This window comes from Budorcas taxicolor, chromosome 16 (genome assembly GCF_023091745.1).
Source record: "Budorcas taxicolor isolate Tak-1 chromosome 16, Takin1.1, whole genome shotgun sequence".
NCBI lineage: Eukaryota > Metazoa > Chordata > Mammalia > Artiodactyla > Bovidae > Budorcas > Budorcas taxicolor.
This window is the reverse complement of record NC_068925.1, coordinates 40723665-40741905: the sequence shown is the minus strand read 5'-3', so window position 1 is coordinate 40741905 and position 18241 is coordinate 40723665. Positions and strand designations below refer to the sequence as shown.

At 40.0% G+C, this 18241-nt stretch overlaps 1 protein-coding gene across 1 annotated transcript in view; it reads right to left on the bottom strand.

Moving 5' to 3' along the window:
* DNM3 (dynamin 3) overlaps positions 1-18241 on the bottom strand; it is a 636190-nt gene that overhangs the window by 14978 nt on the left and 602971 nt on the right. The window contains exons 20-21 of the mRNA XM_052654294.1: positions 15247-15473; positions 14407-14643 (exon numbers count right to left, since the gene is read on the bottom strand). Of these exons, the coding sequence (XP_052510254.1) occupies positions 14407-14643; positions 15247-15473 (464 nt within the window). The remainder of the gene's footprint in view (positions 1-14406; positions 14644-15246; positions 15474-18241) is intronic.

Genomic DNA, 18241 nt, shown 5'->3' with positions numbered 1-18241 from the left:
AAAATATCAGGACTCCCAGGCCAGCATTTTTTTCTATAGGGCAGTCACATGGGCATGTTCTAAGGGTATGTCTCTGAAATTAGACTGTACATCAGAACTCCCTGGAGGGTTTGCTAAAACAGAGGTTTCTAGGTCCCACACAGACTTTCTATAGGGGTGAGACATTTCTAGTAAGTTCCTCGATTATGCTAATGCTGCTGGTCCCATGCTTTGAAAACTGTCTGAAGACATAATAAATGATTTTGTCCTTGCTTTCTTAGCAATTCATTTCACTTGCCAGATAAAGTCAGAGCAAAAAAGAGAAAGTGCTGGGAAAAACTATCTTAAGAAAGATGAAGAAATGGTTGTGGAAATTTTTGATACCTTTGGATATCAGATTCAAGCATGGGTCAAATTGGTTTTAGGTTTATTTTGTAAAGACTGAGATATTATACTACAGTAGTTTTTTTTGTTAGTCATCACCAGAAGAATAACTACTTGCTTAGAGAAGCTTGCTCATGAACATGGCAGTGGGTGCAGACACTAAGCACATCTAAACATGTCATCTTTGAAAAGGGTACAACTGAAGCCCAGCCTAATCAGTTAGGTGGACCCAAGTTTAAAAAAATAAAAAACCCTCAAAAAAATCAAAGACTGATACTTCTAGGGGAATTATATTTGCCTACAAGGACAGCTATTTGCATAAAAAGGATATGTAATTTATACCATAAGCTCTACTTATTAGATATAGGTAAAGCCTTAAAATATAACTGTTTCAAAATTTAATTTGCATGTAATTGCATTTAGGGTCATTTGATCTTATTGGTGAAAAGATAAAAAAGAAGGGTTTTGTCTACCTAAGTACAAGTAAAGTATCTCTCCTTTTTGAGGGCTACATAGGATGAATTTCTTAGAGAACAAAAGCAAAAACTGCTTCTGAACTTTCTAAAGTCGTGACGCATGCCTCCCACAATGGACTCTGCTGTGCTTGGTTCCCAAGTGGCTTCAGGCAAAAATTGCTCTGGTGGCGTCTGAGTCAGTTAAATGGGGGATGCCCATAGTATCTCCTTCCCAGGAACTGAAATGCCTTACTTCTCCATGACCCTCTTGAATAACTTAATCCTTGCATCATTTTTCAAAGTTTAAGGCATATATACATAGTTTATCATCTGAACAACATTATAAACTTCCCATGACCTGAGAGTACGCCTTATCCTGCTTGCAGCCTTTCATAGCACCTGTAGGGGGCAGTGTCTCAAGCAGGAATTCAAGGACATGAATAAGTGAACACGCCCTGGAATAAATCAGACAGGAGCACACCTCCAGGTGAAATGGAAAGGCAGCTAACTATGACCCAGGACTTCCTCTTGCTAATGCCTGCTGTAAGAGAACAGACTGTGGGACACAGTATTTTTAAATTTCAGCACAGCATTGTGCTTTGCTTCTTAATTTGAGCATTTATTAAAAAAACAGGTTTTGCATATCTAAAAAGTCCAAGGCGAGGTTCAGAAAAATGCTATGAACAGTCATGATTTTGTCCACATGGAAGATAATATTTTGTAACTGTCAAAAACACTATAGGATGCTGTCCAGCATATTTTTGGCTCTTTTAGCTTTGGTACAGAGTGAGCCAGTACTGTCCAATAGTTTACAGTAGATGTTGGAAACAACAGAGAAATTGGAGTACATTTAAAGGATTCAAGAGAAATTCTCTAATATGACTCTTGCTACATTTTAGAGCCAGCATTTCTTTCCCCTGTGAAAATGAACCCATGATTTTTAAATGTATGTCATTGGGAAAGTATGAATCAACTGATGAACTTTGAAATAACAACATAAGGGGAAAAACAGTCAGTAACTTTTATTTGAAGATGCAAACATATACTGTATAAATTAGTCTCTGAGATAACTGGTCATATAATCCACCTTGCCACACTTCTTTCACTTTATTTTAAATGTCTGACTCGGGTTCCACCCATAAGGATGGTACAGATAAACCCACTTCTGTGGTTGCAGCAAAAAGGCAGCTTAAGGGATGATATGCCTACATGAACTCCGCTCATTTTATGATTTGTAAAAAGAATTAGCCAGGCAAGGTTTTCGCACAGAAGGAATAGCACAAAAACAAGAGAGAAAGTGTGCGTTTAAATCATTTCTTAAAATACACTAAAAATTGGGCTAATTCTGAAAATAAACTTTGATTAAACACTGTATATCAACTCATTTTGTTTTCTTTCATTCACTCAATAAGCCCTGTTTATGTGCTAGGTACTGTATAAAGCGTTAGGGGTACAGAAATACAGTCACTGCCCAGGAATTTCTAGTTGAGTTGGGAAGAGAGACAAGTAAACAGTGTTCACAGTTGGGTAAGTGCAACGACAGGATTATGCCTCAAGTGCTTCAGGGACACCTGGAGTCTTAGACTGGAGATGGAAAGAGGTTGGGGCGTTAAAAGGGCTTGAAAAAAACAAAAAGTTGAGGGTGCCGGCATTCCAGGGATAGGAGATAGTATGTATGAAGGGGGTAAAAAAGCTAGAAAAAGTACTGTCAGCTTGAGAAATCAAATGTCTCATTTTTTATCACAAGTGGCAAAACTACTTGTTTTAATCCAAGTGCTAATTCACAAAGCAAAGTTTTTGAGGGTTTTTTTGTTTTAAAATATGATTCCTAAAAACCATTACTTCTGACCTTTTTATATTTTAATTTCTGTACTATATCACTGACAACAGAGAAGCTGGGTAGAGAAAAAGGCTAAAAGGTATGCAAAGAAACAGAAGGTCAGAGGAATATAGTGATGAGAAAACTACACAGAGAGAAAGGAGGTGGTTTTTAAAGAGATTCACACACACATGGTTATTGAATGCAGTTACACAGTGTCCCCTCTGAGGATTTTTTTCTCTCTTTGTCTCTTTCTCCTCTTCTTTCCCTTCCTTCTTCTCCCTCTCTACCTCTCTCTCTCTTTCAAGAAATCCCCAAAGAGATCTAAGAACTTACATGCATGGATGTAGAAACCTAGTCCCACTGATGGTAGCTGGGGCAAAGCTATTTCTAACCCTCTTCATCGTCTTCTGTCCTCTTCTCCCTGCCCTTCCCCTCACTCCCACACCAGGCACCAGGGGAGGGGGTTGGCCAATTCAGACATCTGGGGGAAGGAGGAGAGGTTGGGAAGGAGGTGCTAAGGACCAGCTACTGGGAGAGGCGAACTTTTACTTCTGAGATGTACACTGCTTTGTCACCTCAAATCAGGGAGAAGAAATGAAAAGAAACAAGGATGGGAGGAAAAAGACAACACTGGATCTCTCTATGAAACTGTAAAATTCACTTCTGCATTGGAAAGGTGGGGAAGACCTTTTCTCCTTTCTGACAGACAGCAAGAACATTCTGGGCATGAGTATCCGACTTGGGGCCTGACCTCAAAGGGGGTAAAGGTGTACCTTAGACATATAGATGCAAAAGTTAACTTTCCAATTCCTCTTATTTTTGTAACAACAACAAAGATTGAGCATGAGGAATCTGAAGATTTAAAGAAGATTTATGTCATACCAAGGTTTCATTTTTGCCTGACTTGTGAAACCTAGTGAATTAAAAAGCCAGTTTTAAATGCACCACATCGTATTTTTCTGGTCATGTACCAGTCCGAGAGGAAAAAATGGAGACGAGGTACCGTTTACTAATTAGAATCCCAGTGATTGAAAAAAATTCCAGCAGGAGGAGCTCTAACATGCCTTAGAGTTCAAGCTTGAAAAACAAAAACACTGAAAGCAAACAGAAAAACAGAGAGGTGGTGTGCTTTGCAAGCTGCCATGTCAGTGAACAAATATGTGACTGAGTCCAATGAAATGCTTAGTGCGAAAACAGAATGGCTCACACTTTCTCTCTTCCACAAGTCTCCGTGTTCTGATGCAGTTAAACTGGGCACGGATCTGTGGTGTCAGGGAGCAAAAGGTTGATTTCTGGGCAAGTGTAGATATTCTTCTTTTCCTCTTGAAGTATCATATTGTTTCTAAATGAGTCTTCTGACATTGGCTCAAAAACTGCCATTTTAAAATGAAATCTTCATCGGCGTTTGAAGGTCCTACAAAAACTCCTGAATGTTCGTCTCCTTTACTCTGCGGCTTGTTGGATGCTTTTTTTTAAATGAGAGAAATGCTGTGTTTGTAAAAACTGGTGCTAAAAGGGCAAGGAATCATAAGTCCCTTGGGCCATGTAAAGAGTCTGCAGAAAGAATTACAGCTTTCTAACACACTCACACACATCAACTGGAATACAAAGAATTTACTCAGGAAAACAGTGAGAAGTATATGAATTTAACAGTTACCGGATTTTGGGGGTAAGCCTTTCCATTCTGGACAGTGTTGTGGGAGAGGGATGGACAAGTGGGTGAACAGTATGATCACAATTACTTAACCTGAAGGAAATTTTCAACCAATCCCTTCTAATCATTCGCCAATAAGAAGTCAAACTTTTTGTTTTACACCTTAATGGTATGCCCACATTTAAAAATTTTATACAAGCTCCTACAGAAACTTTAACTAGACCAATTCAGGCCAAAAGTCACTAAATAAAGCTAGTCTAGACGGAAAAATCTATGAAAACCATATGTCTTTTAGGCATCTGTCTTACAAAAAACTGCCATCATCTTGGAGAAATAGTTCACAAAATATGCTTTCAGGAAAACACTGCTGTAATGACCATGGGAGCTGTGCTCAAGAAGACGGCTGGGGAGAGTAAAGCTCGAATGTTTACAAACGAGAGGCTCTCATTTCTACATATATCTGTCTGTAACCATCACTGAGAGGATGGGCAAAGGCAGATGTAATTTATATTTCCACTCTTCTAGAGGGATCAAAAAAGTTTACAGTTTTGTTCCTCCACACCCCCATAGAATGTTAGACCAAGGGATCTCAAAGCATCTCTGTTCTCACTCACAGAAAACTGTTTTGAATAATCTTGTACATGGATGGGGCCAAAAAACCAGAACATTTTCTTCTGATTATTACCTCATCCGGCGGGCCTGCCAAACACAGCTAGAAGGCAGGTGTCCGATAGAAGTAACCAACGGAGACTGTCCTATATAATTGGGTGTAGTGCCTAACTTAGAGACAAAAGGGATCAGAAGGACGGGGGTACAAAGCAGGAATGCAATGAGAATGCAGTAAGGCAAATGTCCTAAAACCTTGCCTTTCTGCTTTAACATCACTTTCTGGACTGGAGACAGTGGTCAGCACTACCTTCGTTATTCTAGCTCCATGTTTTTGTATCCCAAAATGCACTTTAATAAGTGGTATGAAATCCACAGACAAAAATGTAAAGGTTAACTTTAATGATAAAAATAACAACATACAGACAGAAACCTGAACAGTCTACAGAGACTGGGAAAGCATTTGTAAGTTGCAAAGATTCCCTGTGACCCTCAAGAATATTTTGCTGAGACTTCTTGCTCTACAGGGAAGGGAACAACACAGTAACAGTGGTTATTGGTATGAATGCCCCATGTGCTGTTCAGTCACAAGACTGAATAAACACTATATATCAAATGGAAAGGGTCCTGGGTTGAAGGAGGTGAGTATAGTTAAAAAAAGAGGGAAATCTACAAGATGTCATCAATCACACACTGAAGATTTAAGCAAAAGCAAGAAACACAATTTCAACATGTTTATTCAAAGATACGGTGCTTCAAAATGAATTTCCAAATACTTCTTAGTTTTAGAATATTAAGATGGTAATGGGGTAGTTTAGAGTGTTTGAAATATTAAAACAAATCAAGCAATCATATCAACAACCCTCATCACAGATCCTTAAACTGAACTGGAGAGCATTTAAGTAGGTTAATCAAAGTCCACTGATGAATTGCAGGGATTTTTATGGTCCATTAATTTCAGTCCTGAGAGTTCTGATACTACTACTATTACAGCTAAAACTATAACGTTTCTTTCTTTCAAAGGATGTGTACAGCATGGATTTATTGTGACTTTAGACCCAGTTACGTGGAGGGAAATTACTGCAGTGGTTTCTCTAGTTAACACATTTACTAATGTTTCCTTAATTTTCCACCCCAAGAGGCAATAATTAAGATAGCATTGGCCTCACATGAAGTTTTATTATTTTAGTTATTAAAATACTTTCCAATACTGCTAAGAAGTAAAAAGAAATTCTAGTTGTTTTAAAAATAAGTAGACATTTTCTTCATTTTTATAGCTTTACTCCATGAATGGTGGTCTAAAAGGCAAAGCAGAGTGCAGACTTTCTGGCGAAAACACTTGCACACGAGACTAGGAGGAGATTTATTTGAGGGAAAAGCTGCGTTCACTCTTAAAATTGGCTTCAAAAGCAATCCTAATATAAAGTTTAAAAATGCACATGGTACAGAGTATACCTTACATAATTATCCATTTCCAAGTGGAATAATTCCATTTTAGATTCTCTTGGCTGCTAAATATCTTTAAAAAAGGCTTTCCCATCTCCTCTTATCATAAAAAGTCTCATGCTAGATGAACGTAAAATATACTGAAATGTAGATAAAGCTGCTCATGAAAATCTGAAACTTAATACAGGTATCTATTTACATGGTGGAGGCAACTGGCATATTTGATTGTAAAAAAAGATTATTTTCCAAATCATATTCAGAGCCACCTGAGGTTTCCTTTCTCTTGGGTTTCAAAATTGCCAATGACGCCTGGGGATTCACTTGTGGTGATATATCTAGTTGGTGGTTATCTAGTCTTTCCCTTATTCTCTCTTTCTCAAAAACAAAGCAAAAACAGAAAAAGGATAAAGTTTACTTCTAAATTTTATATTAACCTACACATTTACTGGGTTCCCATAACAGCAGCAAGAACAGTATTATCCCATTTTTCAGTGTATAATCCCAATGGGGGAAAATGCTGACTTTACGAAGATTTGGAATTCTCCATGTGTCTGAGCAATTAAAATCAAGAAGGCCTGGCCTTGTCATTGACCATGAGCAATTGAGAATTTTGCCATTTACCATTTTGACTAAGCATCTTTCCCCCTGGTCCTTGGATAGAATGTGTTCTTTCTACAATTCATGTGAGCTGATAATTTTGGCTGGAAAACAGGAGTGGACAGTCCCTGGTGTTTATGGGGATGGTTAAAAAATAATTTCAGAAATTAGAGCACTCGTTGTTTACGGATTTGCCTACCGTGTGGCTCTGATGCCTAAAAAGTAGCCAGAAAGAAAAGAAAGTATTGTGCCATGATGAGCCTGCCTCGGTTCTTTGTGGCTTTTGACACTGCCCTCCGTAGGAATTCTATTTCTGGTCAGAGTTGCCACATGAGCTTAAACTTTATCTAAATACTGGTAGTGTGGCATTAGTACACAGGCAGATTCTTACAAACCCAGTGCCTTTCCAACATGCCCCCCACCCCCCCACCTCCTCTCCTACATTTAAAAATACTGGCTAGACTAAAAGTGTAATATTCTTTTGGAAACAGCATTGGGTAAGCCAGATGGATTTCATTTGGCAACTAAAGGGTGTAAATATATGTTTAGATTCAGAGGTTCCCCTAGACAATGGTTACAAGATGTTGGCTACAGTAAGCTGAGGGTTTCGATGTAGGGCATTTAAAAATTCTATATTTAAGCAGCAATAAAATTATGACAAGTAGACCAGAGCCATCAAACCCTCAGTTAAATCCTCAGTTCCTCTCTCATACAACTGGAGGTAGGCATATAATGCATATTCTGAGTGAAAAATGCAGCATTTACATTTTCATGTTTAATTTCCTGGCTATTTATTGGCTGAAGTGGCTCTAGTAAGCTAAATTTCACTTCTGATTTTTTCCTCGTAACTGATAAATCAGAGGGAGGAAGAAGTGTCCAGCAGCTCATTCTTGGAGCTGGCTGCTTACAGAAAATTTAGAGGTGAAAGAGCCATGGATCATGCTGTGCCATGAATCTCTGAAGTCACTGAAAAACATGCCATCTGACCATAACTGCCTGAAAATGAAAAATTGTTCCCCGTAAAACCGTTCTTTTCTTACAGCGAGGGAGACAAAAGAGGGCGGTGATGAAACAGAAGTACTAGCTTGTGTGCGTCTGCAAGACTGTGGGTCTGCTTACACTGGGTAGAATTGTTTTCTTTTCTTTCAGCTGACATCAACTTGTATGTAGGAACATTCAGCAGATTCCAGCTGGTGACAGTTGGCTGCTGACGGGCTACAGGACGAATAACAACTATTGACTGTGCGTTTTTCACTGGACAGTGGCTCTTGTGCCAGACTCCGGTCTTGGCTGTTTTCCTCGATCAGGTGAAACCAGGGGCAGACGGGCTACCCTGAAACTCAGAAAGGCTTTCCCTTCGTTGTTGAAGCTTAGCAATGTAGAGCCCCAAACAAGAACAATGACAGAGCTATTTGCTATTATTTGTTGTGAGACGTGGAAGAAGTTGTTTCGTTAACTCAGTGCCAGTTACCATGGGGCTGAGATGGTATATGGTCTATTGTCATATTTATTGCCCTGCTTTCTATCTGCATTTCTGTTGTTTGTACTGTCTCATGTAGATCCTTTCTTATTTTCCTTTTTCTTGTGCCCTCCTGCAATATCAGATGCTTGAAAAAGTAAGATAAGGGGCACATTAAAAATTAAAAGGCAATCTGAAATCTACCTTGACACAGCTGTAGAGCTCCCACATTCCTGAGCCTGACCTAAACAGACTGCCATTCAGTCTGGACTGTGGTGGGATGGAGATATTTGTGTAAAGTAACTCAAGTTTGCTAGACCCAAGAAGGAAACCACCAGACTAATTTACTTCCACTCGAACTAGAATGGAACCAAGACCCTGAAGAAAGAAAACCTTTGACATTAACCATTGATCCACTCTAGTGAGTTAATATGTTACAACCAGAATCACTGTGGTATTTGAATGATTTTGATGAAATATTTAATAGAGAGGCTCAAATAAAATTAAAAGACATTTTCTTTAGTGAACATCTTGTGGCCAAATTTCTATATTCATGAAAATATATTAAGCATCATGACAACTCATGGTAAACCTACAACAAATTATTAATTACATTTGGAGTTTCAGTAACAAATTCTGTGACACAGTAGCCTCACAATATCCCTCAAATATAAAGAATCAGAAAGAATGCCTTTGAAGGTGTTTCTAGTCTCAGCAATTATACTTTGTAAAAATCCTTGCTTGACTTTTAAATCCAGTTGCTAAATATAAAAACTGTTCCCTGAAAAATCAGAACACCTAATCATAAATTTATCTGTTTGTTCTTTAAAGGAGAAAGATGGTGAGGAAAATAGAAAGCTCATGGCTGAAATCAGAAATCACGAGATGAATTCATCATTTATCCAAAGACACTCAGCTGCTAAAAGAAGTCATGCTTTTAGAGGGCTGTTGAGGAGGGAGTAAGTCAGGATGTTTCCAGAACATGACTGTTGAGGAGTCAGATACAGGCTAGTCCCACAAGTTGCTTAACTGTCTGTGAACCCTGAGCCCACGACTTCAAGGCTCGGCAGCTTCGTCCTTCATGGCACCAAACCTTGATATTAGGGATGCAAAGATACACTCATAAGAATCACAGGTTTTCTCTTATTCAAAATTTGGGGGACTGGCTAAAAACAAAACGAACAGGGGAGCCTTATCCCTAGGCAAAAGGGATTCTGTGTTACCTGCCAGTTAAATCAATGCATAAAATATGTATGCATAAAAGAGATACGGTACAGAAGACATCAAGGTCAACCATTTAAAACAAGATTAAAGAGAATCAAAGGGCTTTTACCTCTGTAAAGAAAAGAAAATGCATGCATGGACTGTCTCTTCACATAAAGAACTGATTTATCTTTTGCTATGGTTAGTTGAACCATGAATTACTGAGAATGTGGGGCTGAGAGGAGACTCTCAAGGTGCTCCATGTAAAGTCAGGGAAACTAAGTCTTGGAAAGAGTGCAAGTGGGAGGCCCTGGGGTAATCTTAATGCTATTCCAGGGCTGTCCCCGCAAGGCAGGGACCCCAGTATCACCATGGGCCTCCCCAGAGACTCTTTCTGTGCAGCACTCTTGATATTCATGCTGTGTTTCTGTCATGTGAGTGAGCTGGAGTAAAAGCTAACCTTTCCTCTGATTCACTTGTGTCACTTTTAAAAGATACCATCAGACTTGGTGACGGGGTGGTTAAGAGAAAGGACTTCTATTTTAAAAAAAGTTTTTTTTTTAAAAATAGAAGACTGGGTGATGAGGTAAGTAAAGTCTGCTTTTCCTTGGATAGAGACCCTTCCTCCCACCCTTATCCCCTTTTGACCGTTGCAAAATAGCTTAGTCCAAGGAAAGGGGAGAAGACAAATGAATAAAATAATGCCAGAGTCACCGTTGCCAGGAAAAACACACTTTGATTCAGTTAATTTGTTCTGTTAATGTCAAAGGCTGTGATTCCCAATTAGCTAATTTTAAGAAGCTCTAACTGAAAATAACTACATCAGCCCTAAACTTAGTGTTTGGTCAAACATTAGGATCTTCAAGTAAAAGAATAGGGCCCCTAAAGAGGTACTGATGTCTGTTTAAGAATACAGTGCTAAACAAGGACACGACTAAATGGGGTTTTCCAACTGGGTTTTAGCCCCTCCAGAGAAGCTGATGGAGGTGAGAGAGGAGAGGGACACACGAAAACTTCTAGCAACAGAAAATGTTCCCCAAGTCAGATTTGTGTACAATCAACTTTCTAATGGTAGAATTCTCCCTGTTGGTGAGACTCTTTGGGATAGAAATGCTTCCCTAGTTCAGGAGGAATTAATTAAAGCAGGCATGTAGTTTGCAATATTTCTAGCTCCCTCACTGAAAGGCTCCATGCACATAAACCAGAACAGCTTGAGCAGCTGAGAAAACCTGGGCCAAAAATGACTCCACCAGCCTCTCTCCTTCCTCTTCCTTTACATTGAATCAGAAAGATACAATAATAATCACTTAAAAAAAAAACCCCAAAACACCCAGAACACTCATGGTTTCTGTACAACTGTAAGCACTTTCATTATGTCTGAATAGGGTCATAATAAATATATGCGCTTAAAGGTGAAAATCACAACGTGCTAATGAAATTGTGAATTATCCAGAAGAAAATTAAGCACGGGCACACAATGGCAGAATCTTTTGCTGCTAAAAGTTCAGTTTCTGCTTTTGGAACATTAAAGCCCAACAGGGAGCTGGTGGGGTACCCCTTGTGCTGTCTTGTCATATTATGAGTTTCTGGTTTCAGATAAAAGGGGAGAAAGGGCCCTTAAGAAAGCAAAGGACTGGGGAAAAAAATTAAGTTTCCTTCTCGGAAAGCTAAGGGTTGGTTTTCTGAAGATGATGGATAATGGCATTTCAAGTTTTTTAGATTTTAATAGAGAAAATAGAGGCAAGTCATGGAGGGAAAAGAGAATACATAAATAAATAGAACAAGGTGAAGTTTCCACAAGAATTCCCTCAACTTTTTCTTTCTTTCTTTCTATCTCTGTTTCTCTTTCCTTTCCTCTCTCTTTCTTTTTTTGAAATCTTAAACCTCATTTCTGGCTTGCATTTGGTAGGATTCCCGCTCTGGCTTTTATTAAAAACAGACTTTATGTGGTCAGAATTCTCCATCTAAAGCTAAACTTTAATAGGCATAAGGATCCTGACAGAGTCTTTCTTGCTCTCTCTCAGGTGACCAACCCCCTGCCCCTCCAGGGATTTCCCTCCCAATGCACAGAACTGGCGCTGAAACTCGAAGGCTCAGCAGAAAACAACCAACTTTCCTCTTGTACTCAGAACTCTCATTTCTGTTTTACATTTGAGACTCTTTGCAAGGCCAGATCAAATTAATTCTGGCTCTAACTTGAGAATACTCTTAAAAATTTTGAGTAACACAACTGTTGTCCTATAAATTCCCGAGTGCAGACGACTAAAACCTGGAGGTCTCCCTCTCCAGCTCAGGCTCCGGAGGCCGATTCCTGCCGGCTACCCTCTGTGAGCGAGCTCAGAAATACCAAGGGCAACTCCACCTGGCTTAACAAATCAATTCAGCGTTCAGCAGTATCTCTGAAGGGTATTGGCAAGCCAGCTTATTTGAACTCCAGAGGTGAAGCAGCCAAGCGAGCAGGCAAAGACATGCACTTTCATTCCTGAAGACAGGCATCCCCAGGTTGCTCTGGTTCCTTCTTATAGCTAAACAGACAAAATAGCTGACTTCAAGGCTCCTATGTGGGACTCTAACAGCCCTCCCCCAATGGCCTCCATACGTTCTTGGCACAATGGCAGACCTTTTCCCAGTCAATCTTAAGTTTCCTAAAACAGTCATTTAATTTTGCTTATAAGTGAGGCTCAGCACTGACCTTTATGCTTGATTACCTGGAAGGGACAGTCTTTTGAATGCTGCAGTACAGAAGTTCTCAAGGGGAGGGAGATTAACTCCCCCAAACCAGTGACAATGTCTGGAATCATTTTCAGTGGTCACAACTCAGTGAGTGCAACTGACATCCAGTGGGTAGAGGCCAGGATGCTGCTAGACATCCTAAAATGCACAGCACGACCCACTCAACAAAAATGTCCATAGCGCTGAGGTGGAGAAATCCTGACATTATGGTTAGGAGACTCAGCTCTGGAGTCAGACTGCTTGGTGTTGAAGCCCAACTCTGTTAGGGCCTGGTTGAGTGCCTTGGGTAAACAGCTTAACCTCTGCATCTAGTCTGTAAAATGGACAATCACCTAACTCGTGGCGTTGTTGTGAGCATGAAACAAAAATGAACCTGCAAAGCTCTCAGGACAATGCCTAGCATACATTGTGGTGGTGGTGGTTTAGTCACTAAGTTGTGTCTGACTCTTTTGTGACCCTACGGACTGTAACCCACTGGGCCCTTCCATCCATGGGATTTCCCAGGCAAGAATACTGGAGTGGGTTGCCATTTCCTTCTTCAGTGGGTCTTCTCAACCCAGGGATCGAACCTGGGTCTCCTGCATTGCAGGCATATTCTTTACTGACTGAGCCACCAGAGGCAGACATGACTAAAGCGACTGAGCACACACGCCCGCAAAGCAAACATTGAGAGCTCAATAAATATTATCATTTTTATTATCAATACTAGAATTTAGCTCAGTTCCAAGTCCTCAGTATAAATCAAATTTACTGAGGTTAGAGGGGAAAAAAAAATGGTTTGAGAGTACACACATCCTCTCTGATGGGGACCACAATGGTGATGGTAATAACATCCACCGTGATTTACAGTTGATGAGACTCATTCAAATACCCCATCGCATATGATTTGGGCAACAACCTTGTTGAGTCTTTATTTCATAGATGAGGAACTCGTGGCTCAGTCTGAGTTGCCCAAGACCTGTGGCAAATCAAATCTTCTGATTTCACATTCCCTTCTATTCCTCTACACCTCCCTTTGTTTAGTGGTTTAGGACGCCCCTTCTTCTCTTCATTACACCCAATAGCCCTGAACATTGAAATAAATGTAAGCACTGTAATTAGAGGGTGAGGTGACTCAGACTTCATGGGTGGGCAGAAATCACTTCTCTTTTGACAGTACAAGCATAGTAAGGTTTTCCTTCATGGAGTATACAAATATTTTAATCCTCTGAATTGAACTTCTAAAAAATTAGCTTTCTGTATGGGTTATTTTCTTTCCTTTTTAAATTTCTGATGTTGAAAAAAAAACAAAACCCTAATTCCCTGTACTTTCAAAATCTCTCATTAATATATTGACTGTAAATGTATGAAGGTGAGACTATAGTTTCAACTGTATGTGGTGTACATGATTTCAAGTTTCAGTTATTTATTAGCTATTTTGTTTCACAATTAAGCCTGAAAATCTGCTTATAAATGCCAAAATGTATTATTCAAATGTACAATGTTCTGTTTTATTTATTGTCAGTGACTGCATACAGCAATTATGTTAAAATAAAAAACAATTGCAGATGAATCAGCCAGATTTTTACTCAGCCTACATTAAAGTTAGTGACATTGGGCTTAAGGGTCAAAGTTCAGAGGGCAGATGGATAATATTCCTTGAAGTCAGTGGTTTTATAGAATTCCTCTGGTAATAGAAGAGGCTAGGCCTTAGCTTGTGATGCTCTGGTGACCTAGGGAGCACACAGCTTGCAGCAAACCAGCCACTGGCTCTTTCATTTCAAAGCTCTCTGTTAAATTCTACAAACAGCTGCCAAAATGTCATTCATCTGGACCTAAGTTTCTGTGGTTCATTTAGTTTGTGCCAGTAGAGAAAGGAGAGTGTAGTCCATATATTGGTTTCTAAATGGAGTCATGGGCTCAGCAATCTTCCTATGATTCCTCTCCAGGGGGAGGGGGTACCGCAAACATGTAGGACAGTATCTTTGCCCTTTTCTTTCCCAAATCAATTTTGTCTGTCATGCTATAAGAGAACCCACGAGCATCCCACCCCCCAACCCCCCTACTTGGCCGCGTGCAGAACACTCACCTCGGGACGCTGGGAGGGGCCCTAGTGGGCCGAGATGGAACCTGCGGAGGTGTCCCGAATGAGTCACTGCTGTTGGGGAAAGGAGGTAATGGGCCTGGCCGGAATGGCACTGGCGGCGCCCCTGAGTGGGGTCCCGGGGAGGGGATGGCGGGTGCGGGTCCCCGGCCAGACGTGGGTCGCGGGAGAGGTGCACTCAGCGTTGGCCTCCTCTGGGTGGTGGGGCTTGGAGGGGGTGACCTGGGGACAGAGAGACAGCAGTTTGCCCATCCTCCTTTCCATCAGAAGTTATCCTTAAAAAATATGTTATAATTGACTACATTTAAAAAAGTACTGTCTGACTAACTCAGATACACATTAGGGATATTATAAAAGGGTAAAAGGTGAAAGGAAGTTTCCTTCCCCACCCCTTCCTCTGTGGAGACAACCAGTATCTTTTCCTGGGTATCCTTTTTATCTATATTCTATAATATCTTCTCTCTCTCTCGTGTATATATATGTCTGTGTGTGTGTGTGTGTGTGTGTGTGTGTGTGTGTGTGCATAAATTGCTTTTTTGTACACAACATTCTACAACTTAAATTTTTTTTAAGCTTCACATTAACTGGACTATCTTTTCACTTCAGTACTTATTCTTTTTAATGGCTGTATAACATGCCATTGTCCAGGTATATTGTGCTTGTTTTTGAAAGGAGCTGAGACTATCTGACTCTCTCTCCCTCCTGAACTTAAATATTCCTTTTCCTCTTTTTGCTTTAGGTTCATATTGGCTTAGGGAAGCACATTCGGAAAACGACTCTGGACAAGCTGGGAGGCCTCTGGCATTGGGGGCACCTCCTTCCTACCTGCGGGAATGCTGGATCCAGGAGTCGTCCACAGGTGGTGGTGCGGGTGTGAACGTCGTGGCCGTGTTGATGTCACCGATGACCACGAGGGCTTCTTTAAGGGCCTGGTACATTCGAAGCATCTCGTCCCGGCGCTGAGCCTGCTCTGCAGATTCTTCCATCAGGGTATTTTGGTCCTCTGAAGAATATAACTGTGCTAGGAGCTCGGAATTTATGAAATCTTTAACCTGTTGAGTCACCGCAGAAAAGTGAAAAATGGAAATGAATGAGTGACTGAATGATAAACTGGTTCAGAGCCTGTGGACAAAGTCCACAAAAGTTCACTCTGGGAAAGGGGACCCATCATGCATGTTTACTCTTCTTTTTCCATTAGTCTCCCAATGCCAGTAACTTTCCTCTCTGTCTTATGGCTGTTAATACTAAAGAAAAACAGCTAGTTGAAAAGAGGGCCAAACCTCGCCATCGTCAGAACAAGGCCTATTGGTTGTACAAGCATTTCTGCAATGTCGTCTGTGGCTGCTTGGTTTATAGACGAGGGAAAGTGCCAGCAGGTAAGTGGTGGTATTTTCAATAGGAAACAATGGTGTGGGGAAACTTAGGTAGTAACACAAGCTACGCATTCCTTGGTATTTCAGCCCTTTACCTATCTTTTACCAAAAATCACTGGAATACTATTAAGACCCCGGGTTTCCATGTTGTCTCGAAAATGTAATTAGTACCAGTAAGAGAATATTTATTAAATATAGAATAATATATAATTATGCAAGGTCATTTACAAAAAAACTGATACATTCTCTGGTTTCCAGAGCTTAACAGTGATGAAGACTGACATAAGGTTCCATAGTTAACCTTATATGACATAAAGTTCCATATAAGAAAACAAATTAAAATATGACCAATTCATGTGAGTCTTTGGGGAGGGGCATTTTGTGGCAGGATGAGAATGGAAAGGATGCGTTGTCACATAGCCTTGAGGGAGAGAGAATCAGTACCTGTATTTCATCAAGTCTAAGACACCCCCGATTTTGAGACACACCACTCTTTTACATGCCACTAAGAAAGGAAAACCACCGTCGACAAAACTACGACAGAATGCCAAGGTATCACTGAGTGTCACATGCATCTTCTTGTCAGAAATGTTAAATGTGGAAAAAAGTGAATGTGAGAATCAATGAAATCCAATGTGTCTTCACAAGTTATCTGATTTAATTCTCACTGCATATATATGAAGCATGTATTATTATCCCAATTTTACAGATGAAGGAACTGAATGAAGCTCAGAGAGGTTAAGTAACTTGCCCAAAGTCACACAACATTAAGTTGAACCCCACATCTTCAGACTTGTCTAGTGCTCTTTTCCATGACCCCCTTGCCTCACTTTGAGTGACTAGAAAAGATAATTTACAGTTAAGCATCATGATTATAGTGTGGTACACAAGTATGCCACTTAACTTAAGCCTAGAAGAATAAACCAACTTGGATTTTTCAATGCCCCTGTTAAGAGAAAGTTAACACTTATCTAGAGTCACTGGATCTATGAAAGGCCAAAAGCGAGTATATTTAATTGTTACAAATTCAAGCAGACAACAGAACACCTGTCAGATGCTTAAGATTCCTGGGTTGTAGTTAAATTTTTTAACTCAGAAATGACAAGATTCTAAAACACATAACTTCACTATTTTTTAAAGGTATCAAACCATGTGAATAATTCTACTAATCAGAGAATTCAGCTAAATCACAGCTCTGTTGTGAAATAAATAAACACTGTTCTCTGTATATATTCTGTAAACTAGGAGTGATTTAAATGTAGAAGCAATCTAATACATAAGATGTATCCAGGCAACTGTCTGGTGGAAGGGAAAGTTTATGTGTGATAGCTGTAGAAGGTAAATTTGGCCAGGTAACCTGGGGCCAGATGTGAAGGCCTTGAAAGCCAAGGAAAAGTATTTGAACTTTATCCATTTGGCAATGGGGAGCCATGGAAGGCTTTTAAAGCAAGTAAGTGAAATAATAAAAGAGAGTTTTAGGAAAGTCAATCTGGCTGTGATTGGAAAAGAATTTGCAAGAGTGGTAGTAGAGATAAAGAATTCTGTCAGAAGACCACTGCAGATTTATGGAATGATAAGGGTTTAATTTAGCATGGTTGCTGTGGAATAGAAAATATGGGCACAGATAAATGATATTAAAAGGAAAAAGCAGCTGGACCTGGTGCTGTTTGGATATGAGAGGCAAGGAAGAAAGGAACAAAGACCCTTCAAGCATTGAAGTTTGGGTGAGTGGAAGTCAAGGAAAGTCAAGTTTAGCGAAAAGACAGTAAATTTGGCTTAAGAACTGTTCTCCTCCTTGAAGATTTATTTACTGCTAAACACACTTGCAGGTACCCAAGGAGTCATACACGTTTGCACAAATCTTCCACTATGAGGTGTGTAAGTACTTGGAGAGATGGTGTGACTCCAAACTCAAAACCAGACAAGTTTCCTGGCATTGACCATCAGTTGGGTTAAGCTCTTTTGAAGCTTTACATCTTCCTGGAGTATCACTTAGACTCTATTAAACACAATTTAAAAGAAGGTCCTTCCAAGAATAGATTTAAAGCAGATCTGAATTAAGAAGCAACTGTCAAACAAACCATGAAATAAAATAATAAGAGCCTGCTTTGGTATTCTGATCAAAGATCTGCCTTGAATCAACTCTTTCACATCAAAATGTTACACATTAAAACCTGCCTACTATCCAATAGATTTGGCAATGTCCTGAAATAATATGAATAATTTTTAGCATATGAGAAAGTGGCAGTATAGCACAGTGGTTAAGGGCATATTCTTTGGAAAGACAGCTCAAAATTTGAGTCCTACAGGACTTCCCTGCTGGTCCAGTGGTTAAGATTTCATGCTTCCAATGTAGGGCTACAGGTTCGATCACTGGTTGGGGAACTAAGATCCCACAAGCCACATGTCACAGTCCAAAAATGAATTTGAGTCCTAGCTCTAACATT